Below are 27,791 nucleotides of genomic sequence, written 5' to 3'. Positions count from 1 at the left end.
AAGGAATACTGAATTATTTTTTTTTAAACCACGCTTAAACAATTGGCACTATCGATGCACACAGAGTTCAGGCCGATAATAATTTAAGAACAAAAATGGGGGTGGGGCTAAGATAAAAGTGTTTAAAAATTATTCTTCAAATCGACTACATCGTGTGGAATTGTCTCATCCCGTTAAAATGAATAATTAGTCTTTCCTGGTATAACCTTCGCGCAAGTGTGTCTTATAAAGGAGAGATTGTACTTGAGCAGATTCTACTTGAATTTGTAAAAATTCAAATTGGACATTTAAAGCTCTATAATTATAAAGTCTTCATATTTAGAAATGAGCAAGGAGCAAATTCAGTTCCGAGAAAGACAGAATAATTGGCCAAGTAATCAAAAGTCGGATATTTTTAGAAATGCCTACTGCAGTATTTAATAACAATAACATTTGCAGGAACCAAAACTGAGAACACAATAGGTTGTTCACCTATCCGTATGTCCGACTCAATGTAAAAAGATTAAGTGTAGAATTGTGTTCGACTCAAAATCAGTTTATCCCCTCACATTTTTAATTTGTTAAAAAAAATGTAAGCGAGGGAAATATTTTAAATCACAACTTGTCGTAGAACAATATTTAGAGATAGACTACGATGGTACTCGTGCAAGTGCCAAGCAGTTTTCCGATAGACAGGGCAATATATTTGACATGTTACGAATGGAGACAACTAAACACTTATCAAAATGTGTTTTACCTACACTGTACTTGTACTTTTTTCATTCACGAGATGGCCGAGGAGGCTGTGATTTGTGTTACTGAAGTGTAACGTTGGGAACTGCCAACTCACGGTCAGTTTACAATATCATTAAAAAGAAGTCTGTATCGATTACTAGGCCTAACTTCTCCCACACATTTGATGACGTCAATCGCACTTGTCCTTTTATACGACATACATTACCATCGTTAACTGAGTTTACTTGCTATCATTTGATCCACCACGGCGGCAACGTAACACACAGGCAAAATTAGTATGAACAGATTCTTCTTTTGGTCGGCACTTTTGCCAACCTTTGCAGTTTTATCACTATTCTGTAGTGGATTTGATATCGCCAAGCACCACAATTATGAAGAACTTCAAGAAGAGATGCGACTGGTAAATCAGGACGAGAAATGCAAGGATATAACTCGGTTGTACGATCTGAAGGAAGGAAAACTGGCAACTCTTCCAGATGGAAGGAAAGGATTCCACGAGAACGATCCACCAGGTTTGACCGTCCAAGGCCGAAAATTGACAGTTATCGAGCTCAGCAAATATGCTGGAAAGCACACTCCAGGTATACCTGTCACCTCCCTGATTTCGATAACTAATATTTTGATGACAATAAAATTACTGCTGTCACTTATGACTTGCTTATTACAGGCATGTAAACTTAGCTGAATATTTGACGGAAAACCCATTGAATTTAAATGATAGGAAGCAAATAAATCTTTAGCAAAAGTATATTGGGCTAACTTGTACTGCCTGTTGATGCATTGATATTAATGACCATTCCACTGCAGAAAGACTAATACAGTAAAATAAGAAATACAGTGGTTCTTGCTGGTTGGTTTTAACAGCACGATATTGGCTATAGAAACAAGAGTGCCTTTCCAACAGATGCCTACCCTGATGTATTTGTTTTTTTATTTTTCAAAACCACAGATATATTGGAATGACATTTTACATTGTAGGACTAACAGGCACCCTATTCATGCTGACCTGGGGGGTAATGAACTCATGACCATTGGGTTACAAATCAAACACTCAAACCAATCATGCTGCAGTTCGTTTTTCAACAATTGTAATTTTAAATCACATGTAACATTGTAAGCTAATTAGGATTCACTTTATTATTTAAAATTAATGAGACTGTCAGAAATATTATTTTTAATATTATATTTTGCATGTTATGCAGTTAGTCATAGCAGTTATCATGAGGGTATGTTGTTTATTTTTTCAGGAAAATGATACTTTAGAACATACATGTAATGTACTGTTATACTCAGTATAACTAATTTGAATTTTCAAAATGTAACTTTAATTTGGTGACCCCAGTGTGGATAAATTTAACACTGTCAGATAGCATGCAAGTTGAAACAGATATAATACCAGTTGGAAAATTGCAAAAGATTTCATTTTCCATTACCTTTAGAAAAATTAACAATAAATTGTAAAGATTACAGTATTTTTGCCCTCTCTGGTTAGGTATTCCTGAGTTCAAGTATATTGGAAACATGCATGGGAATGAGGTTGATGGTCGTGAGATGCTGTTAAGGCTGATGTGGTACCTATGTGATGGCTACAAGAGTGGCAATGAAACTATCATGTGGCTCCTTGAAAACACCAGGATTCACCTCATGCCCAGTATGAACCCTGATGGATGGGAGGAAGCAAACAAGGGACCAAGAAATGAGGTACATTTACACATTTTTGTGTATATTTTTAAAATCTTAGCAAAGCATTTTTAACTACAAAGGAATGCGTCAGGTAGATGGTAAGAAATGCAGGGTCGTTACTCCCCGCTGCCTCAGACAATCTACATTACCCTTAAAGCCTACATTACGATTTGCTAAAATATCTAAAAGCTGCAGTCATATATTTATTTCATATAATTCTCAGTTTATTCACCCTCGATGTTGGTGTTGGGATATTTTATCCATTTAATGAACAAGATTCAAATTACAAAGTATGGTACACAGTCAGGGATTAATCCTGGTCATTTTGACTTCTAACTCTGGTTGTTTTAGTTTCTGTTTATTCCTTGTACATGTGGAAAATCTAAGATCATCTTCTGCTTTCTTGAAATATCCTCATCTTTACCAAATTTAACATGTTTGTGATATATTAATGAAGGCAGAGTATTACCGTCACAATGTCATAAAGTCGACAGAATGCTCCTGGAGAATTGGGAATGAAATGTTTAAGGAAAGCATTGTAATGAAAATCTCAGTCAGGATTCAGAACTAAAAGGAGAATACAGAACTTCCCCAAAAGAGAAAAAGTTAGGAAATAATGCAAAAATGTTTTTTTTTAATTAGCTTATACCATTACCAGTATGATTGCGCGTGAATCCTGTTATATATATATATATATATATATATATATATATATATATATATATCCTGAAATTCTTTGTGTCTGAAACTTCATATTTTTTGAAAACTAAATAGAAATTGATGCTGTTTTGGGCATATGTGAAGTATAGACACATGTTGCCTATTGTTACATTGTAAAGTGACATATCATTCAGTATTTTCTCAAAAGATGTTGTTACTGTATTATTACTTTTGGTGTGCTTTATTTGAGACAGAATTGACCAACATTAATCCTTATTTATTATAACTCAAATAATTTTCTTTGATTTTCTTGCTTAGCAGTGAGAGAAACCTATCAAATGAATTTATTTTACCCAGTAAAAGAAACTGCAAAGCAAAATTTTTTTTATGTAATATATAATTGGTGGGTTTTTTAAAATCATACAAAACATAATTGTCCTTATGTTGCTCCTATTTTTAAATGCCACATGATCTCCATCTTGAATGATGGGCAATTGGATTTGTGTAACAAACATGAAGACTGTCCATTTTACTTCAGGGCCTGGAGCGCTATGTGGTCTAAAATGATTGCCTTTACCGATCAGTATTTTCACTGTCTGGGTGGATTTGAGTCTCAGGCTTGGCCAATGTGGGTATGTGAGAAAACCAATTGTTTCCCATGGGTCATTGGTTCTTCCTGGGATTTTCCCAGATTCTTCCTCCACCAGATGAAACTGTCTGCCTTTTATGGTTTATCATGTTCCAAAAAATGGCATTAAACCCAAAGTAAAATATTACTTTGTTCTTCATTGACCCAAAATATCCAAATAATAAAAAAATAATTACTTTTCTATCTGGATAGTGTGTATAAAAAATGAAAATGATTTATTTCTCTAAATATTGCCTGAAAATATCTTTATTTACATGACTGAATATTAGTCAGCCCAGCAAGTATGCATAAATGTGACAACATTGAGGTCAGCTTAGGACAGTTCAGCAAGTAGCATAAATGTGACACAACATTGAGGTCAGCTTAAGACAGATCAGCAAGAATGCATAAATGTGACACAACATTGAGGTCAGCTTAGGACAGATCAGCAAGTATGCATAAATGTGACACAACATTGAGGTCAGTTTAGGACAGGTCAGCAAGTATGCATAAATGTGACACTAACATTGAGGTCAGCTTATGACAGATCAGCAAGTATGCATAAATGTGACACAACATTGAGGTCAGCTTAAGACAGATCAGCAAGTATGCATAAATGTGACACAACATTGAGGTCAGCTTAAGACAGATCAGCAATTATGCATAAATGTGACACAACATTGAGATTAGCTTAAGACAGATCAGCAAGTATGCATAAATGTGACACAACATTGAGGTCAGCTTAGGACAGATCAGGAGATCCTCAGAATTTGGTCAGGCATTTTGACTTAAGAGGATTTCATTAACCTGATTTTTAACATGTAATTAGACACAAATTACAAGTAATGAATACATTTCCTATTTCTATTATTAAAATATGTGCATCATCTCGTCACATTAGTTCTTTCAGAGTTAGATTTTGCCTTTCATACTGCCCTTATATGTATCACAAGCATTTGTAGCCTTTGATATTAGATGATTGCCTTTATTATATTTATGGCAGTCCTCTTCATCAATGTTGATCTCAGCACTTAGGAGATGACATACTGTTAATGGATAAAGGTTTCCTCTAGAGTTTGCCTGAATTTTCCTCAGAATAGAACATTTCCTCTGCTGAGTCCACAAAGAAGTTCAGATCATTTCCTGCCAGTGGGTAGAATCAGGTTGCTGCTGATTCCTGCCAGAATTAATGAAGATTAATGCTGTTTGGGTTGAATTTGGGAATTCTTAAAATTGACTTCACAGGAATTGCAGAATGTGTACTTTATTTACTCACTTATATGATGAGTCCTGCTACAAACTGCACAGACCCAAATCTGCTGTCATATAATGCACCGGCAGATCTGGATCTGTGTAGTTTGTTAGGAATAATAAGTAGAACAAACAACATAGACCCTGATCTGCAGGTGCATTACGCTTAGGCATTTCAGAATCTTTCTTGCTTTTAGTTTGATTTGACTTATAAATGAGCACACCATAAACTTGTATCCATATATGGGTCCATTTGAACTTGATACCATCCATTCAGATTCCTGTTTCTGGCCATTTTTGAGTTCTGTGTAGTATCTTGTGTGATATATTGGTGTTTAGATTTTGATGTTTTAGCATTGGAAGATAGCACAACTTAGATATCTCAACAAATTTTAAATACTGAAGGCAAACTGATATGTTTTTGCTACTTCAGCTATTTAGTGATAACTAATCCAGCTATAATCCATTAACATCTTTTTAATCCTGTCCAATTATTTCTGAACACATAGTTTAAACCGTCTCAACAAACTAATCCTGCAGAAAGAATACCAGAAATGTTAAATTGTTTCTTTTATGTTTCAGCTTTTTAGTAATCAAACCATGATCTATTAGCATCTTTAATCCTTTCTGAATTACTACTAATCACACATTATAATTCAGAGGTTACTTTTAGCTTATTGGTTGTGGAATTAGCAATTAATGTCCTGTTGTTCAAGTATAAATAATTGTATAAAATAAATAATTTACTACCAACTAAATGTGGTTCGTTTGTTGTATTTATTATTATTATTATTATTATTATTATTATTATTATTATTATTCTTGTTGTGTTTGCCATTTGTTATTGTTATTCATTAACTTCCTGCATACATATTTGTATTCTGAAATTTGTATGTGTTCCTAAAACAACAGAACAAAGGCTTTGTGAACAAATTTGTATTATCATGAGAATACCTATTTCATTGACTGTAGAAATACCTAGACCAGGTGTATCTTAGCTTTAATTGAATGATTATACCTAGACCAGGTGTATCTTAGCTTTAATTGAATGATTATACCTAGACCAGGTGTATCTTAGCTTTAATTGAATGATTATACCTAGACCAGGTATATCTTAGCTTTAATCGAATGATTATTCAGATTATTCTTCTGTTCTTCACTCACTGATTCCGATGTCAAATCATGAATTTCAGCATCACTCGATGATATTTATATTCCTTTTTCAGCTAAATGCTTTGACAATAGGTAGATCTTTTGGTAAACTGAAATGGAGAATAAAATGATAAATTTACCATATATACTTGTTTTTAAGATCAGACCATTAGCAGATCTGGTTCTGTACATTTTGTTAGGAATAACCATTAGAACAAATGACGTACCATATACATGTATACTTCATTAAAAAATGACTCCAGCTGCAAACTGCACAGACTCAGATCTGCCATGACTTAATGCACCAGCAAATCTGGGTCTGTGCACTTTGTTAGGGGTAATCAGTAGAATAAACAACATAGACCCTGATCTGCAGGTGCATGATGCTATGGCATGTCAGGATCTTTGTTGTTTGCAATTTTACTTGACTTATAAGTGAGTAAATCTGGTGGTTAATATTTGACCTTGGTCAATCAACAGAGTTATAATTTGCTTCTGACTGGGATACAAAAATTAAGTTTTTCATACTAAATTGTTTCAAGGATTACATGTGAATTTTCAGTCTGAATTCCATTGCTGTAAAAAAATACTTCTTTTATCAACTTTCCACCTTCATCTTTGAAGGGAAAATTGACACAAAAGTAACTGGAGGAAATGGAAGGCATGGTGTATTAGGAAAAATGATTGGCTCCTAGTGTGACTATTTCGCTTAAATTGCTTCATTGCGTGGCCTTAAAAAAAGGAATGCAGATGTAATGAATTAGGAATTCTCCTGTGAACTGGAATCACCACAAAGGATGAACTGAATGGTTATTGCAAAATCAAATTTGAAATCTGCCCATGATTCCATTGTTCTTTGGATAATCTGTATTGATTTTTGTACATAACCAAAGATGAAATCATTTTTGCCATGTGGAGTTTTCTCTTGATTGGTTGGATGCTGCGTGTGCTATCATAAGGTTGTAACCATATTTATTGATATTGATTAAAGAACAAAAACAAGGAAGAAAAGCAGCTCGACCTGTGATGTAGTCATTGTTACTGTATATATAATATAGTCTTTCCCCCAGCAAATATGAATATGGGGCAGGGAAAAGGATGGAATGTGGATGTTTTTGATGAACATGGCTGACAGCAATTATCAGTATAGTTAGCTTCACCACGACAGGACACTAATGTATTTATAAAGTAACTGTTATTGACTCGCATTATTATGACTATGGGCAGCAGGAGTAACAAGGGCCGCAGTAGTTAAAAGTCTGAAACATTTGCGGCAAAAAATAATTTTAATGTTTATTTTAATGCTGTCCAATTTTTTAAAGCTTTTTTTCCTTATTTTACTATATGCAGTGTTTTGTGAATGCGCACAAAAAACATATGTCTCATCTGGTTTTCTTAGCTAATCAGCTGATTTCTTCCAGCGCTGAAAAACTAACACGACATAGGGTGGTGGGACTAACTGTATTTAAATGGGAAAAGACTGTTTTGAAATGAAGAACATGAACCACTTTAGAAATTATTATAGTATCATTGAGAAACATTAGCATTAGTGTTGTTTGAAAGAGGAGAATGGATCTGTTCAGAAATTTTTACCATAGTGATCTGCTACATCCAATGCAAAATCATATGAAAATACTGTGTCATTATTACAATTTTGTTTTAAAGCCATTCACTAACAAATGTCTGTTTCTGGTAAACTGACATCCCCCCTGACCTGTTGACTTCTTATAATGGATGGAAAGGAAAGAATTGGTACTGACTATGTCTTGTTTTTCACCTGCAAATGGCTTTTTTTAAGTTGGAATCAGCTAGATACAAAAAGGCAATAAAAAAATTAGTACTGACCTTTGTACCTTTTTTTAACACTGTTAGCAGAAACACATTTTGGGGGTTCAGCCAAGATTGTTTTGTGTTACCATTTTTATTGGAAATTACCGGAATTTTTTTTCTTCTCTCAAAATAATTTCATTTTCAGAAAGGTGAAAAGGATTGGTTGAATGGCAGAGCCAATGCCAATGGTGTTGATCTCAACAGAAATTTCCCTAACCTCAACAAGATTATGTACGGCTATGAAAAGGAAAGATACAGCAGGAACAATCACCTGGAAAAGCTGTCACAAGCATTTAGTTCATATGATGTAAGTCTTTATGCTTATCATTGACACTGTGCCCCTATTTTTGTATCAGGTGCATCTTGAGAGAAGCTTGTTAGCAAAAGCCATTGAACACAGGCACATTAAATTTAGCTATATTATGCATTTGCAATTTTCGTTCCTGAACCATTTGTCAGTCATGATGATGCTTTTAACCAGCTGATAAGCTTTTCTATGTTCATCTTTAAATATTATTCATTTAAATAAACATAAACCCTAATTCCCAAGCTCCATCACTTAAATGACACCCGTTTTTATTGCTTCTTACAGCTAATTAAGATAGTCCAGGATAATTCACAACTCACTTTGCTGTTATCTCTTGTACCTGCATTGGCCCAACCGATGATGTTTTTGCTTTGTTCAGTCATAGTCATCTGATTGGCATGTAATGTTGGCGTCTACTACTTGATTGTATCACAGACATTTCTACTGCTAGCTCAATAGGTGTGGCACATATTACATTTAAAATGAGTAAAATACTTACAATATTTACTCACTTATAGCATTAGTCCAAATGCAAAAAGCACAGACTCGTCTGCTGGCACAATACACACAAGCAAATCTGTGTTTGTGCAGTTTGTTCGGAGTAATCAGTAGAACAAACATAGATCAATCTGCAGGAACATTAGATAGACAAATTAAATTTATATGCACATTTGTATACATAAGATTACCAGATTAAATTTTCATGCAATTATGTCAGTATGTTCAATTTCAGTATTTTTTGGACTTCAGCATTTGATTTTCATGTCTACATTGGCGCCATATGTTTCACAAGCACAGATCTTGTTTTATGCATTTTAAGTGTCATCTTATGGTTTCATACATACATGTACATGCATACATTCTGCCATCATTAGTTGGTTTTTTCCTTTCACAGTTTATTGAAGAATATGTACAGAGGGTAGGGTCATCCATTTCTAGTTTCACTGGAATCATTATAAGCTTTCCTTGTAATCCAGATGAGGTAGCAATACCAGAGGTGATGAAAATGTGTAACTTAGCTTTCCGTGGCATCCAAATGATGTTAGGTTTTGTATCTGAGTCAGTTTTTCAGATGGGCATTCTTTTTCCATGAACACAATGTTGTTGTTTTTTCCATGGTTTTATTATATATATCTTAGAAAATGAGCAAGAATTAGTTTTTTCTAAAGAAAACAAAGTCTTACAGCAGAAAAAATATTAGTATTGTATAAGCTGGCAGTTCACTGATTTTATCTTTTTCTCATGTTAGGATCCTTGACTGAATAAACACCAAACTTAGGCAAACCAGGTACTTAGGAAAACAAATGATAATTGTGTTTTCTGTTGCACTTGTATTACAATTAAGGTAGGCAGGTCTACTTTTTGTAACATTATTTATATTTAATATGAAATTACACTGTTTGAATTTCCTTTTGGATACCATATATATATATATATATATATATATCCAATGTTACGTAGAGGTGCAGGATGGCTGGTTGGCAGAATGGTCTCAAGTGCTTGCCTTTACCAATCAGTGCTAATTCACCTCTGTCCACACAGATTTAAGTCTCCACCTTGGCCATTGTGGGTATTTAAGAAATCTTGACACTAGCTACCTGTGGGTTGGTGTTTCTTAGTGGGGTGTTCAGGGTCTTTCCTGCTGCTGTGTATAACCTTGCATTGAGAAATGATGATAAACCCAAAACATCAGCAACAAGAGGTGTGTAGCATTACTGGTTTACCCTGCTATTTTTACCAGTGGTACATACTATGGTACTTTTTCACTCTACTGGTACTTCATTAGTTTTCATCAGTGCAGAATGAATGGAAATTCCATTTGTCATTTTGTTATGAATTTAGTTATATTAAGAGGATGTTTTCATTTTTCATGATAAATAATTTCAAAACTTTTTTCTTTACAAAAACAGTAGCATTAATTTCAAATTAATTGTGATTATTACATGTATAATTATGTTGTTTAACCTTACATGTCATATACATCAATATAGTATCCAAATATGATGTACTTGATGCCTGGGCCAAATCCATATTTTGGCTAAAATTTTGGATTCCTCTAAAATCATTCCCATCAGTTTCACTTACTTACTAGCAGATGTTACTTTGTTTATGTTGTTGTTGTTGATGTTGTTGTAGGGTTTTAATGCACCAGGTAGGCTTGTAGGGTTTTAATGCACCAGGTAGGCTTGTAGGGTTTTAATGCACCAGGTAGGCTATACATGGCGGCCAGTACAAATGGTGGAAGAATAACCTGGGAAAACCCCCCAAAAAACCACTGACCCACGAGAACCTACTGGCAAGCTTTCTCACATACCCACAATGGCCGAACCCGAGACTCGAACCAACGCAGACAAAGGTGAGATGGCAATGATCTGTAACGGTGAGCACTTTAGACCACTCGGCCACTGAGGGCCCAGATTTGTTTTTGCATGATAAGACCGCGAATCTTTAGATTTTCAGGAGAGGAGTTGTTTTCTGTTTGAATTTTATGTAGTTTCTCAAGTCCACTAAATATTTTCTCATTTGTTGAGTAAGTGTGATTTATGTTTACTCATCTACTCTGATAAATATCTTGCTTGGGTGTTGACATCCCACTCAAAGTTTCCCTGCCTATTATATCAATGGCATAGCTATAGAATTGTAGGCTTTGGTGTTAAACACTTCCTATTTTTATCAACAAGCTCTCTATTGTTAGCACATTGTCTTTCATGGGGCATCTTTAGTGTAAGCATAATCATGTTTTAGATCACAAAATATGTAAGAATTCACATTCACATAGAACATTCGTCTACAGTAAGGTACTTAGGCAAACAAAAATACATGTTTCCTATTGTACGTATTTTAAAATTAGGGTAGGCAGGTCTGTTTTGTTTAAACATTAGGTATAATAAACGTGATTTTTGTGATTATTTTTTTTTTAACCATCTGGGAAAAATGTGCTAGTCAGTAATGAGAAACAGGGATGGTAGACTGAATGGAAACACATATTTTTTTGTCCTTCTTTTTAATTTTCACTGGGGGTGGGGGCTGTTATTTTTTTATTTAAATCTATAGATAACTGTAGCAGGGTCTTCAAATAACATAATGGCAATAATATGGTATTTATATTTATTTGCTATAAATCAGAGCAAGATATTTTTCCAGATATTGACAGATGGAAATGTTTAAGATGTCAGGCTCATGCCCAAGAACATTAAATTGTTTGTCTAATATAATTGCGATATACCATAGTACATATTGCGGTATGTTCAGAAATGCCAATGTATATAAATTTTTGTGGCACCCAGCTTTACTGTAAATTACAAATTTTTCAGCCACAAATTAAAAGAATTGGCAAAAATTTATAACAATGTAAAGAAAACAAGAAACATTCCCACCAGAGACATTTGCATGAATTTAAGTATAGTACAGTACAGTCCAGTACAATACAGGTACACTATGATAGTACAGTATGATACACGTACAGTATAATACGTTACAGTGCAGTGCAATACAGTACGGTACAATAAAGGTACAATACAATAAAGGTGCAGTACAGTGCAATACAGTACAGTACAATACAGGCACAATACAATACAGTTCAGTAAAGTATGATGGAGTACAGTGCAATATGTTGCAGTACAATACAGGTACAATGCAATACAGTTCAGTAAAGTATGATGGAGTACAGTGCAGTACAATACAGGTACATTACAATACAGTTCAATAAAGTATGATGGAGTACAGTGCAATACGTTACAGTACAATACAGGTACAATACAATACAGTTCAGTAAAGTATGATGGAGTACAGTGCAGTACATTGCAGTACAATACAGGTACAATACAGGACAATACAATACTGTACAGTATGTGCAGTACATTGCAGTCCATCAGAGACCCTCAAAGTTTTAATTTGACCCTCAGTTATGACACTGAGGTTTGTTTGTTTTACTCAGTCTGACCCCCAGTTCTGACACCAAGAGGATTTTTTCACTCAGAATATTGCACCCCAAGGGGAAACTCTGCAAATATTCTGTTAAATGCCAAAGCAGTTATTTCCAAAGTAGTATACATAGGGGAGAAAATGTAAACTTGCATGTCTAAAACAGAGGTGAATTATTACTCAAGCATGAAGAATTCAATCCTAGTTTGGAAGGTTAATGATATTCAAAGCTGATAATGATATACACATGTGTTTGAATTTTTTGAATAAATAAGAAATAGGTAAGGATAGTTGCAACAATTTTTCTTCTTAAATGACCTCGCTTTTTCAGCTTTCAACCACAGCACACTTTTTCCGTTTCTGGAATGAAAATCATACTATGTGCTGAAGCAAGTTTATAATATGTAATGATCATGTTTATGATATGTAATGATCATGTTTATGATATGTAATGATCATGTTTATGATATGTAATGATCATGTTTATAATATGTAATGATCATGTTCAAAAAACTGACAGTGGAGGACTGTCATGTAACTACTAAAGTAAGTTTGTTTTTATAAACAAGTGTCCATTATAAAAGGTCATTTGAAAATTATCATGAAATGAAGATAAAAGGTTGATAACTGTCCATTATGAGCAGGCATCCCTTGTGTGGTTTCACTTAATGCACCCATCTGCCTGTCATAAAGGTATCAAATCGGGACTGTCTTTTACTCTATAGTGTGTCCTGTGATGATGTTACAGGTGAGAAAGACTTCTAATTTTGAAAAGAGTGCAGCTTACATTTTTGAATAAAGGGATTTATTAGTTTTGTCTGTATCTTTGTTTTGTATTCTGAATGCACAGATTTATTGATTATATAGTGTTATGACCTGTTATTAGAGACCACCTGTCTTGAGAGACCATAATTTTCTGGCAGAAGGGGTGGTCTTTCAAGACAAGTTCTACTGTATATTAAAAGTTTCTGTCCACCCCACCTCTCAAAATTTTCTACACTGGTTTTAGCCACTTGGTTTTCAAAGAGGTCTCACCACTCCAGTAAGTTTCTCTTCTTTCACCTCTACCATCACTCTTCATTCTAACTAGAGGGGAATGCAACTTGCAAGTACATAAATGTCAGAACAGAAATTGCCCTGAGAGTTTAGCTAGTGAAAAAACAGTCAGTTTGGCCAAACCTATTGCAAAGTGATGGTTTGTTATAGGGCCACACCTTCAACTCATTGAGGGCCCCCAATTGGTCTATAGCGCTCTCTGTTATGGATCTCTGCCATCTCACCCCTGTATTCATGGGTTCGAGTCTCGGATTTGGCCAATGTGGGTATGTGAGAAAGCTTGCCAGTAGCTTCTCGTGGGTCGGTGGTTCTTCCCAGGGTTTTCCCGGGTTCTTCCTCCACCATTAATACTGGCCACTTTGTGTAGCCAATTGTATGCTGAAAAATGGCGTTAAACCCCACAACAACAACATCAACTCACTGAAAACAGTTTGCACCCATTATTTGTTGTTTTTTTTTTTTATTGGGGAGAGAATGTTACATTAACACTGATACATTATTAATACCCTCTTTGGCAAATCAGCTCAGTCACTTTTGGCTAAAATCCTTGAATGTCATGAGGTGTATGAAGAAATCACTGAGGATAAAGTTCAACAGGCTCAGGCTAAGTAGAAAGAGCTGCATGATAATACAGCCAAAGCATCTTTGTTTTATTTGGGTCAGAAAGTGTGGTTACACTGCCCTTATGTTCATTAGGCATGTCTTCCAAGTTGTGTCATAAATGGGTTGGCCAGTACTACCTCAGCCATTTGTTAGATAATCATAGATTTAAACTGAGTAATTACAAGACAGATAAGCTTATTAAGTCTTTAATCCATGCCAGCAGGCATTAGGTATATATATATATATATATATATATATATATATATATATATATATATATATATATATATATATATATAAGACACCATTCAACCAGGTCAGTGGATAAATAAAGAAAGGGAATTCATCCATTGTTAATCTGCTGATAAAAATACAGACACAACCTGTTGACCCAAATCATGATTCATCCAGGGCAACAGGTAATCAGACAGTCTGGCAAACTGTAGACAAGATTTTGTGCTGTAAACCTTGTTAACAGGGTAATGAAAAGGTAGAAAGTGGTACCATTTTAAATGAAAGAAAAACAAGAAAATACCTGGGTACAGGAGATGGATTTATCCCCTTGTTTAATTAGGGAGTTTCAAATACCCAACATAAAACTCTTAGGGTTACAAGAAACCGTTAAGTGCAAACCACATAATTAGCAACAGAATAAAATAACACCTAATTACTTGTATATGATGAGAAAACAAACATAAAAACAAAAACAAATACTACTTACAAAAAGACAAACACTATTCTCCATTTAGCTGTTGAAGCCTTCTTTTTTATATTTATGAGAACAAACTAAATGCAAGATAAGACCCAATTCTTTTTGTTTGGATTTTTTTTTTAAACATAGGTTTAACAATGTTTCTGTCATATTGTTACAATGTCTGCAGTATGGCAGTTTATGGTGATATCTAGCACTGGGGCATCATGTCGTAGACATGTAGCATCATGTCCCACCCAGTCACATTATCCTGACACCCGGCCAACCAGTCCTAGCACTAACCTCTTTATGCTAAGTGCCTAGTGAGGCAGCTGTTAGTACCATTTTTATTGGACTTTGGTATGGCTTAGCTGGGGTTTGAACCTGAGACCTCCTGCATCCGAGATGGACACTCTAACCACTTTTCCACTGGAGCGGTCTGAGAATAATAGGATGGCATGGATTGTTGTAGTAGAGATAACATGAGAAATACATGTGTGTGGTATGAAAGTAAATGTGACACATGAAGTATTCATTTGGCTAGACAAGACAAAATTGAGTGAAGAAATACCTGCAATTTCTAATTGTCCTAATTTTAGAAATATACATAGTCATATTTTCCCTGTCATGTAAGATTTATAATTGTCCTAATTTTAGAAATATACATAGTCATATTTTCCCTGTCATGTTAGATTTCTAATTGTCCTAATTTTAGAAATATACATAGTCATATTTTCCCTGTCATGTATGATCTACATTGCTTGCGTTATAGTGCACACTGGCAGTCATGCATGTGTTGATGATGCTACTCAACTAAAAGATCAGAAGGAATTTGGATGTACTTTGTGATGGACAATGTCAGTGATGATACTATTGTTGTATTGATGTAAATTTAGTTTTCCCGTCCACCTTCATCTTTTCATTATATTATGTTGCTTAGAAACTTAGATTAAATATTGTTTTACAAATGTTGAATTTTATGTAGTGGAGTAGCAAATGCAAAGTTAATTGGTTGATCTTGATGCATGTAAATAGTACTTCCAAGGAACAAGTGTTGTCTTTTGTTTAGGTTTTTAAAAATCCTGTTACATTTAAGAAATTCTTAATATGCATAATAATACTGAAGGATATATGTAAGAAAAAGTTAAGTGTTGTGAAGGTCAAATAGGGCAGGATGGCTAGAAATACATGTAACCGAATCAACAGTTACCATTATCAGGTTTCAAATTAGCAAGAAGTACAGAGGAGAAATTTGGAAAGCAAATCAACGTGCAGGGACAGTTGAAAAGATGTAGATTGTGGGAGTCGGTAAAACATTGACAATCTTGGGAACATGGTCATATTCTCCTAAATGCTGGGTTAGCATTTAGTTGCTGCATGGTCTGTAGGACCTATCCTTCATTTAGTAAGGGTTAGCCAATCATATTTCTGTATATAAGGGAAGTGAGTGTTGGTATGCCATATAGTATAGGTAATGGGTGTTGGTACATCATATAGGGGGGCCCCAAGTGGCAGAGTGGTCTAAAGCGCTCACTGTTCCGGATCACTGCCATCTCACCTCTGTCTGCGTGGGTTCGAGTCCAAAGCTCAGCTAGCGTGGGTACGTGGGAAAGCCTGCCAGTAGCTTCTCATGGGTCGGTGGTTCTTCCCTGGGTTTTCCAGGGTTTTTCCTCCACCAATTATACTGGCCGCCATGTATAGCCTATCTTGTGCTGAAAAATGGCGTTAAACCCTAGAACAACAACAACAACAACAACAACATCATCATATAGGACAGATAGTGGGTGTTGGTATGTCTTATAGATAGTGGGTACTGGTATGTCATATATTGTAGATAGGGAGTGTTTCTATGTCATATAGTATAGATAGTGAGTGCTGGTATGTCATATATTGTAGATAGGGAGTGTTTCTATGTCATATATTATTGATAGAGAGTGTTGGTATGTCATACAGTATAGATAGTGGGTGCTGGTATGTCATACAGTATAGATAGTAGGTGTTGGTATGTCATACATAGATTGCGAGAGAATGAGGAGGGATTGTAGAGGTAAAATGAGGGAAACTAAGTGGAGTGGTGATTCATATGGTGTAGCTGAAATTGTAGTGTAGAATATTTGGAAGTGTTAGTTAGGGATAATTATTTTATTATTACTTATGACTGAGACCCCCAAGGTTCCTTGGGTGTGCCAAATGGTCTAAGGCACCTTTACAGATTACTTAGATTTCACCATTGTCTGTGTGGTTAGAGTCTAGGTCTCTGCCAGCATGAGTATGTAAGAATGGCTTCCAGTGTGTCTCTAGTTCTTCCTGGGGTTTTCCTTGATTCTTTCTCCTTGTACCATTATAAAAATGTAAAGATAACTTACACATTGGTTAGAATAGAGCTTATTGATTTTGGAATTGTTTTGGAAAAATGGGTTTTGCAGAGTAACTTACGTTTTAGAGTATGTTCCTTGATCAAAGTTTGTGCGTATACTGTACTTAGGGAAATAAAATACCTTTAGATTCTGAGGTCTAGTGCAAGTCAGAGATCATGGTCATTAAATGAAAATACTGGTTTCTGCACAGTAAGTTTAGTTTGAGACTATATTGACCAGTGGTTCAGGTCATTGAGTCCCGTTGGTCAATAGTCTCCAGAGCCTTCCGTGCCTTATTATTAGCGCTTAAGTATGGGACAATTAAACATGGGGCAGGAGTATAATATGCTGTTCACAATACTCTTATTTTACTTAATAATTGCTTTTCAATTTGTTGTGAAAGTCAATATCCTGTTTTATGTTAGCATCAGTTACAGACATATCAAGTTAGCAAATTAATAAGGCATAAAGATACTATCAATTTTTGCATGCTAGTTTTGATGTTTAATCAATATGTATTTAACACTATTAGTAAGGCTATCATAAATGGACTGTTATTAGTTGTAAAACTTGTGGGAGGAAGGGGAAATGTCAGTTTAACTAGTTACAGCTTCAATACTTCTATTTTTACACCAGATGTATTGCTAATTGGATAATATGCCATGCACTACAGAGAAATTGATGACAGCTAAGGTTAGAAGAATAAAAAACTTTCAGATAAGGCAATTCTCTTCCCACGATATGTTAATTTTGGAAAAGGTTTTAAGACATCTGCAATTCCGCTGTCTTCATTTATGACAAAATAACCAAGTTATATTTTAATTATTGAAGCATGTCTTCACCCACTCGTCATAATTCGAGTTCTCCAGTTGTTTTTTTTTTTTGTTTGGCACAAATCACTGGCATTTATTATCTAAGAAGACAGTAATGTCAGATTGGTTGTTCTGGAACTGTTTTGCCATCTTTGGTGAATTCTTGGTGCAAATTTCTTGGCAGATCTACAAATTCAACGCTGTTGGTAATCCCCATAGTTTTACTTGTAAATGTAGGCATAAAATGATGTAACTCCTTCGATACCTGTAAAGATTATGATTTAAAACTCTGAAATATGATTTAATTAGTAATTTGCCCATGTGCACAGAAGTATGAGAATACTGTCATGTTACATATGTGTATTGGAGTTGTACTGCTGTAAATTACACTTATTTCAGTGACACTTTGTGGAACCAATAAATGATACAAATGATGACAATACAATATAACATCTACTGTACATGCTTGGTTTAAAGTCAAATCCAGCTGCAAACAACATGTCGTGTAGATGTTGTGGTGCAGTGTATGTGGCTAAATGTGTCTTGTAGATGTTGTGGTGCAGTGTATGTGGCTAAATGTGTCTTGTAGATGTTGTTGTGCAGTGTATGTAGCTAAATGTGTCTTGTAGATATTGTGGTGCAGTGTATGTGGCTAAATGTGTCTTGTAGATGTTGTGGTGCAGTGTATGTGGCTACATGTGTCTTGTAGATGTTGTGGTGCAGTGTATGTGGCTAAATGTGTCTTGTAGATGTTGTGGTGCAGTGTATGTGGCTAAATGTGTCTTGTAGATATTGTGGTGCAGTGTATGTGGCTAAATGTGTCTTGTAGATGTTGTGGTGCAGTGTATGTGGCTAAATGTGTCTTGTAGATGTTGTGGTGCAGTGTATGTGGCTGAATGTGTCTTGTAGACATTGTGGTGCAGTGTATGTGGCTAAATGTGTCTTGTAGATATTGTGGTGCAGTGTATGTGGCTAAATGTGTCTTGTAGATATTGTGGTGCAGTGTATGTGGCTAAATGTGTCTTGTAGATATTGTGGTGCAGTGTATATAGCTAAACATGTCTTGTAGATGTTGTGGTTCTGTGTATATGGCTAAACATGTATTGTGGTGCAGTGTATATGGCTAAACATATATTGTGCAGTGTATATGGCTAAACATGTATTGTGGTGCAGTGTATATGGCTAAACATGTATTGTGGTGCAGTGTATGTGGCTAAACATGTATATATTGTATAGCAGTTCCATTTAAAGGTGCATCAAAAGTTTATCAAAAGGTATTTGTGCTGATCTTTTTTTGTTGTTGTATTTTTTAAATTGTATCAAGGTCTTGTTTGAAACAGTTTCTGCATATATTAAGGCCATAATCTGGCACTGGTTGAATATATACAATAAAATATAGGATTATGTCATTAGGAGTTAGCTACTTCTTAAATTTGGCCAGCAGTGCTGTCTTAGAAGAAAGCGGTATACTTCATTATTAACCTTTACACCCCAGTGATGAAAACGGCCAACAAGAATGCCAAGAATTACATGATTTGAAACATTTTCAGTACTTGTATATATTCTTAAGACTTAGGTCTAGATGCTTCTGGTTCATGTGAACCAGATTCTGATGCATGCTTATTAACATGCAATTAGTCTTATTTTGATTGAGAAGCATTTTTTTCTTTCTTCCAGTAATCTCCAGATCTTAGTTTAACTTGATTTGGCTTGTATAGTAAAAGTTTTACTAAAACCTGTCTTGAAAGACCACTGCTGTGTGAGACCACCTGTCTTGAGAGACCACATTCTCAATACACAAATTTATTGATTATATAGCAGTGTGACCTGTTATTGAGAGACCACCTGTATTGAGAGACCATAATTTTTTGGCAAAAAGATGGTCTTTCAAGACATGTTCTACTGTATTTAAGGTTGGAGTATTTGGGTCACAGGTAAATTCAGTATTTACAAAACTTGCTTGTAAAGGCAGGTAAAGTTCATGTATTATTAACAATAGCCATATTTCATTCCCTATTCATTACATGCCTCTTGCATAAGCATACTGTCTAGAAATCTCAGCAAGGAGTACAACTGGTTAATCTACTGTAGGTATTATTTTTGAGAGCAGCAGTTTCTAAACCTAATTATCCAAGTTGGTGGAGCAATGAGTCAATCCTTACTTTCATAATCATATGTAAGCTGTTCATTAGTAATAAAATTATTTTGTCATAGTGCACAAAGAAACTAAGATCAGTGATTTATTTTCAAAGATTAAGTGATGATTTAATTTCTTGGCTGAATTAAAGTGGGATACTTTAATGTTTTATGAAATATAACTTTAGGAGAGAAAGACATGTACTGTACTTGTATTTTACAATTTGGTTGAAAAGTGCAGTAAAATAAATAAATAATAATAATAAAAATAATAAATATTATGGTATTGGTTCACAAGCCATGTTTGGAAGGTAAACCTGCATACACCTGTGTACAAAGGACGGGTTTTTCTTGTTTTCTTTTGTTCTTTTTTCATCTAGTAGTTAGAGGGTCTGCCTGGGATGCAGGAGGTCATGGGGCAGAGAGTTCAGGGTTTTAGAATCTAATTTTTACAGGTTTTGCTGCGTGCAGTTATACTGATCATGTATTTGTCAAGATGGAAGAGACAGATGGTATTAAAAGGGTTTGTAGACTGCTTTGCTGGCCTAGTGGTTAGTGTCTGCCTGGGATGGGGGGGTTTGCGGGTTTGAAACCCAGCCAAGTCATATGAAAGACTTAGCAAAATCGTACTAAGAGCAGCCTCGCTGAGTGCTCAGCTTTAAGAGAAGTGTTAGGACTGGTCTTCCTAGTGTCAGGATAATGTGACTAGGTGGGACATCATGCTATATGTCTGCAGCATGATGTCCCATTGCTAGACATGACTAGAAACTGCCACACTGCATACATCATAGTGATATGACTGATTTTTTTAAAAAGCTACGTTAAAAATCCAAATCACACACATATTTGTTTCCCCATGGGTGGCTGCTATTAACAGGTTTGACTGCAATGTCAATTGCAATTCACTTGCCAAAATTTTTAAAAGGAATTGTTGCACATGTTTGAATTGTTTTTCAATTTAGATGTCAAGGAATGGCCATGATTGCAATTATTTATCAGAATAAAAATTGTAAGAGTTCAATGTTTTAGAATGTGATTTTTACAGGTTTTGCGATGTGCAGTTATACTGATCATGTATTTGTCAAATTATTAACAAGGTTATGGTAAGTAAAGTTTTTTTTGCAACCCACACAGTAATCGAGAACTTTCCATTTTCACAATACTGTACTGAATGTTCAAATTAAAATTTAAACATTTATATGCGCTACTTTTATATTATTACCCCATGGTAAAATCTTTGATAAGTGGAGTCTTTAGATGCCAGAATCCTGTTTTGTTTCTATAGAAAATGGTGCTTCACTGTTATATTATTACCCCATGGTAAAATCTTTTGATAAGTGGAGTCTTTAGACGCCAGAATCCTGTTTTGTTTCTCTAGAAAATGGTGCTTCACTGTTATATTATTACCCCATGGTAAAATCTTTTGATAAGTGGAGTCTTTAGACGCCAGAATCCTGTTTTGTTTCTCTAGAAAATGGTGCTTCACTGTTATGTTATTACCCCATGGTAAAATCTTTTGATAAGTGGAGTCTTTAGACGCCAGAATCCTGTTTTGTTTCTCTAGAAAATGGTGCTTCACTGTTATATTATTACCCCATGGTAAAATCTTTTGATAAGTGGAGTCTTTAGATGCCAGAATCCTGTTTTGTTTCTCTAGAAAATGGTGCTTCACTGTTATATCATTACCCCATGGTAAAATCTTTTGATAAGTGGGGTCTTTAGATGCCAGAATCCTGTTTTGTTTCTCTAGAAAATGGTGCTTCACTGTTATATTATTACCCCATGGTAAAATCTTTAGATAAGTGGAGTCTTTAGACGCCAGAATCCTGTTTTGTTTCTCTAGAAAATGGTGCTTCACTGTTATATTATTACCCCATGGTAAAATCTTTTGATAAGTGGAGTCTTTAGACGCCAGAATCCTGTTTTGTTTCTCTAGAAAATGGTGCTTCACTGTTATATTATTACCCCATGGTAAAATCTTTTGATAAGTGGAGTCTTTAGATGCCAGAATCCTGTTTTGTTTCTCTAGAAAATGGTGCTTCACTGTTATATTATTACCCCATGGTAAAATCTTTTGATAAGTGGAGTCTTTAGACGCCAGAATCCTGTTTTGTTTCTCTAGAAAATGGTGCTTCACTGTTATATTATTACCCCATGGTAAAATCTTTTGATAAGTGGAGTCTTTAGATGCCAGAATCCTGTTTTGTTTCTCTAGAAAATGGTGCTTCACTGTTATATTATTACCCCATGGTAAAATCTTTAGATAAGTGGAGTCTTTAGACGCCAGAATCCTGTTTTGTTTCTCTAGAAAATGGTGCTTCACTGTTATATTATTACCCATGGTAAAATCTTTAGATAAGTGGAGTCTTTAGACGCCAGAATCCTGTTTTGTTTCTCTAGAAAATGGTGCTTCACTGTTATATTATTACCCCATGGTAAAATCTTTTGATAAGTGGAGTCTTTAGACGCCAGAATCCTGTTTTGTTTCTCTAGAAAATGGTGCTTCACTGTTCAAAAATTGTTGGTTAAGATGACATTGAAGATATGAAAATTTTACGGTTACCACGGCAAGCAAGAAAGGTGCTGGACAATACTTTAAAATTAGGTTATCCAGAAACAATACAACCATTTGAAATTAGTGATTTTCTTGCATTTGAAGGAAACATAAACCATCAGTTGACCATTTTAAGGCTGTCTCAAAAATTGCCATTAGGGCTCCTATTGATAATGTTTTATTTTGATACTGTATAAAACTGCAAAGAAAATCAAAATTAATCAGATGCACACACTTATATATATCAGTAAATGTAAATGTAAGACAGGACAAAGTCAGTATAGTTTCTGTTGTACAGAATGAATATGATACTTTCAACTTGAAACTCTAAATACCATATATACTTGCTTACAAGTCTAGTCAAACTGCAAAGAACAAAGATCCTGATATGAATAGCATAATGTACCTGTTGGTCAGGGTCTGTGTTGTTTTTTCTGCTGATTACTCCAAACAGACTGCACAGATCCAGATTTTCTGTTGCATTATGTGACAGCAGTTCTAGGTCTATGCACTTTGCAGTGGACGTATCTTATTAGCAAGTACATATGGTAGCCTAAATGTTACCCTTATGGAGCTGCAAAATTTCAGGTTGCTGAGGTCAAATGGCTTTATCTTTTAGCATGATGTATCCTGTTAAGGGCTGTTGGTAATGCACATTTCTGTAAAGTTGCGTAGGGTATAGCAGTCTGATTATGAAGAAATCACTATAACGTTGGGTGAGGTATGGCAGTCTGATTATGAAGAAATGACTAATGTTGGGTAGGGTATGACAGTCTGATAATAAAGAAATGACTAAAGTTGGGTAGGGTATGACAGTCTGATAATGAAGAAATGACTAAAGTTGGGTAGGGTATGACAGTCTGATTATGAAGAAATCACTATAACGTTGAGTGAGGTATAGCAGTCTGATTATGAAGAAATCACTATAACGTTGGGTGAGGTATGGCAGTCTGATTATGAAGAAATGACTAAAGTTGGGTAGGGTATGACAGTCTGATTATGAAGAAATCACTATAACGTTGAGTGAGGTATGGCAGTCTGATTATGAAGAAATGACTAATGTTGGGTAGGGTATGACAGTCTGATAATAAAGAAATGACTAAAGTTGGGTAGGGTATGACAGTCTGATAATGAAGAAATGACTAAAGTTGGGTGGGGTATGACAGTCTGATCATGAAGAAATGACTAAAGTTGGGTTTTTTATGGCAGTCTCATTATGAAGAAATTACTGTAACGTTGTGTGGGGTATGATGGTCTGATTATGTAGAAATGACTAAAGTTTGTTTATGGCAGTCAGATTATGAAGAAATGTCTGTAAAGTTTTTTTTTTATGGCAGTCTGATTATGAAGAAATGTCTGTAAAGTTGGGTTGGGTATGGCAGTAAGATTATGAAGAAATGTCTGTAATGTTGGGTTGGGTATGGCAGTAAGATTATGAAGAAATGTCTGTAATGTTGGGTTGGGTATGACAGTCAGATTATGAAGAAATGACTCTAATGTTGGGGTGAGTATGACAGTCTGATTATAAAGAAATGACTAAAGTTGGGTGGGGTATGACAGTCTGATTATGAAGAAATGACTAAAGTTGGGTGTTTTATGGCAATCGGATTATAAAGAAATGACTAAAGTTGGGTGTTTTAAGGCAGTCTGATTATAAAGAAATTACTGTAAAGTTGGGTGGGGTATGACAGTCTGATAATGAAGAAATGACTCTAATGTTGGGGTTTTTTTTATGGCATTCTGATTATGAAGAAATTACTAAAGTTGGGTGGGGTATGACAGTCTGATTATGAAGAAATGACTGAAGTTTTTTTTTTATGACAGTCTGATTATGAAGAAATGACTGAAGTTTTTTTTTTATGACAGTCTGATTATGAAGAAATAACTAAAGTTCGGTTGGGTATGACAGTCTGATTATAAAGAAATGACTAAAGGTATTTTTTTTTTAATGCAGTCAGATTATGAAGAAATAACTGTGAAGTTGGGTGGGGTATGACAGTCTGATTATGAAGAAATTACTGTAAAGTTGGGTTGGGTATGACAGTGATTATAAAGAAGTGACTAAAGTTTCATGTTTTATGGCAGTCTGATTATAAAGAAATGACTGTAAAGTTGGATGGGGTATACAAATTCAATAGAGACAAAAGTCTGTCATTTGTGGTTACTGTCTCATGTTGCAGTTTGTTCTGTTGTTATCATTTTTATGTAGTAGTCAATCACTGGGCAATATATTGTGAATTGGATCTTTTGTATATCATACTGATATTTTGTATATCATACTGATATTTTGTATATCATACTTATGTCATACACAAGATTAACATCATTCTGATCTATCCACAGCTTCAACCTGAGACAAAGATGGTGATGAGATGGCTGTTTGAAATCCCATTTGTCCTATCTGCCAATATGCACAATGGTGCTCTGGTTGCCAACTATCCCTATGATGCCACCCGCAGTGGAAAGCAGCAGGAATATGCCAAGTCACCTGATGATGCATTATTCAAGTAAGCTATAGCAGTTGTACAGAATCGCATCTACGTCACTCGGCACTGATGTTTTCTAAAAATAGCATCACATGCTTTGGGACAAGAAGACACAGGATAATTAAAATTATGATAAAATTACAATTAAAACTGAAAGTTTTGAAACATATTCCAATACAGTAACTTAATTACCTACTTAAAGTAGCTGGTAGTGAGAACTTGTGGCATACCCCCTTGCTGATTTGAAGGCAGTAACATACATACATACATACATACATACATACATACATACATACATACTCAAGATAGGACAAAAATTTGATTGTAGCACAAAAAAAATTAACAAAATCATTGATACATTGTTCTAAAATTGCAGAAAACTACTGAATTGAGAACAAAAAGGCACAGCTATTAGACATAATAGTTACACACTGTGGAGACTTTTAGTTTTCACTGTTTTTTTTATATATCATCATCATCATCAATATATTTCACTTTTTTTTCTCCTTTTGAAAGACATTTACAGATTTACTACATTAACTGATTCGTTGAGGAAAATAGGTGATGATAATAGTATTGTTTTATTATTATTGTTGTTGTTGTTGTTATGGCAGATCTAGGTCTGTGCAGTTTGTAGCTGGACCTGATCTTTAAGCGAGTACAGACAGTGTATTATTGTTATTCTTTGAATAAATGGTTAATTTTGAAATTTTATTCATTTAGGTCAAAATTAGATTCAAAAGATACAAAGGGTAGATACAACCTTTAAAAAAAAGCTCAGAATTTGAGGGGTTGCCTTGGAAGCTCCTTATGTTTAAAAAAAGTTGGTTTCATCTCTGAAAATTCCTTGAATATTCAAAAAGTCCTAGAAATGTTTGTAAATTCCCCCCATATTTCCCCAATGATGCAAGACCAAGATCAAAATTACGAAAGTGTTGGCACATGTTACAGCCATGTGACTATCAGTGACCCAAGTTTCATGTGAACAAATTTTACCCGTGTACAAGGAGTTCAAGGACATTAAACATGTACAGCTGTATGTATGGACGGACTGTATCACACTGTCCCCCACACTGTTTTGAAAGCACACAAACAAAAACTCTGAAACTGCTAGTGCCAAGAAAATAATGCAAATTTTCTATCTCCAGAAAGAATAAATTTTGTTTTTCTTTCATTTTTTAAAGTCTTTTTACAAGTGGCCATGGTTGTGTATTATATTTTCACAATATAAGTACTTTTAACCTTTCAAACTGAAATCAAAGCATCAATCAACCCCAGTTCCTTATAGTTAAAAAAAAAATTATCTGTTTCTAAATGGTTACTTTTAGAACATGAATGTTGAGTTGCTGACTTTCAGAACTTAGGGCTAAATTTATGCATGACTTGTAGTGTCATTTGCATCATGTCTCGGAAGCACAGATTGCAACAAACAAATCTAGACTCCTGCCAAAGTCAGGATTTCAAATCAAAGGATGCTTCCTGTCTGATTAGGAGACCTAATCTTTTAGGAATAAGATTGATGAAACACTTCCTCCACCCAGTGTTAGTAAAACAATAAACATTTTTCAAATTCCAGTGGACTACAGTGTAATACTGAAACTGACTAGTTATTAGTCATTACATAATGTTCAAGCTTTCCTTATTTTACTTAGATTGTGCGATAAATTTTTCCAATTTATACAAACACACTCTTAATGTCTCATATGTTGGCATTATCTGGTCTTTCATATTGGAGGAAACCAGGTACAGCCAATAACCTAGGATGGGTGAACATCTACCCTTGTACATGCTGAAGCATAGTACTGAACTTGGCACTTCAAAGATGCAAAGTGAGCACTCTTTTTCTTTGTCTTCCAGTTACACTATAAGCATGTCTGGTGAAACATTCCAATTTCAATTTATAATTGTTATCCATACAAAATTTAAGCAAGCATAATATGAGCTCTCTTTGATTTCGGGTTGAATGAAAACACTTGCTTGTCGATTGTGGGATTTATTACGAGATGAAATGGTATGAAATAAACCAAAAACAATACAAAATGCATACTTAGAATACAAGAAAAATACAATACAGAATATAACCGACACAAATAAAATACACAGTATACAACCCACCCGCCGACATTTATAATTTTATCACAGAAAAATATAAATCATACCTTACCAGAGTCGAAGAGTATAATTTTTCCAAATTATATTAAATCCTTGGTCTTTCACTTACGTAACTCTTTGCAAGCCAGTTTACCAACTTGCGTGAAAGACAAGTGCTCTACATCTTCACAACTTGTACTGTTTGAGGTGTTGTCCATTTCAAGAACTAGAGTAGGAATGCCAGAAGCTTTTGTTAGTTTTAATATTCATGAAGCATGGGAATCATGTACCATGATCGATCACTCACTCGCTCAGTCACTCATAACAAACAAGCACATTGGTACATGACACGAGTCTTGGATCACAATAATGTTAAAAAATGTTAAGCCAGTTTTGCATTTTCATTATCTACTTAAAATAATTCTTTGTGTGGCATTTGTCATCAGTGGGGGAAAAAATGTTGACATAAATGCTAAACCTGTGAGTAGGCATGGTAAGCTGAGCTTCTGTCATAGGTTAACGGATTTACAAGACTACTTGCCCAACTCCTGGGACAAGCTGAACTTCAGTTTGGGCAGGCACATATTTGGATGGCATTTGCCCATGGGCAAGTCTAAAAAATGTGATAGAGACAAGAAATTTTATTGAATGTTGCTGGGCTGGGTAAAATACAGTAACTCGTTGCAAGCCAGTTTACCAACAAAGGGGTCATGCTTTCTGTTCTGTAAATTGATACCCTGCAAGTGACAATACTTATGTCAGCACCTTTATTTAGTGTTTATTTGTAGCGCATTTGTTGTATGCATACCTTTTTACAGTTTCTTTCATCTACCAC

General features: G+C 34.9%; 1 protein-coding gene and 1 long non-coding RNA gene across 2 annotated transcripts in view; one reads left to right on the top strand and one right to left on the bottom strand.

Moving 5' to 3' along the window:
- LOC149803185 (uncharacterized) overlaps window positions 1-27,791 on the bottom strand; it is a 495,629-nt gene that overhangs the window by 249,038 nt on the left and 218,800 nt on the right. The window lies entirely within an intron of this gene.
- The window catches only part of LOC149803190 (carboxypeptidase E-like), a 46,110-nt gene continuing 19,112 nt past the window's right edge, over window positions 794-27,791 (top strand). The window contains exons 1-4 of the mRNA XM_089952806.1: window positions 794-1,316; window positions 2,228-2,436; window positions 8,085-8,246; window positions 24,723-24,886. Coding sequence (XP_089808932.1) covers window positions 1,013-1,316; window positions 2,228-2,436; window positions 8,085-8,246; window positions 24,723-24,886 — 839 coding nt within the window. The 5' untranslated portion in view covers window positions 794-1,012. The remainder of the gene's footprint in view (window positions 1,317-2,227; window positions 2,437-8,084; window positions 8,247-24,722; window positions 24,887-27,791) is intronic.

This window comes from Sinohyriopsis cumingii, chromosome 3 (assembly GCF_028554795.1).
Source record: "Sinohyriopsis cumingii isolate HCF-2022 chromosome 3, ASM2855479v2, whole genome shotgun sequence".
Taxonomy (NCBI): Eukaryota; Metazoa; Mollusca; class Bivalvia; order Unionida; family Unionidae; genus Sinohyriopsis; species Sinohyriopsis cumingii.
Note: the sequence above shows the minus strand (reverse complement) of the source record. Positions and strands in the feature narration are given on the sequence as shown.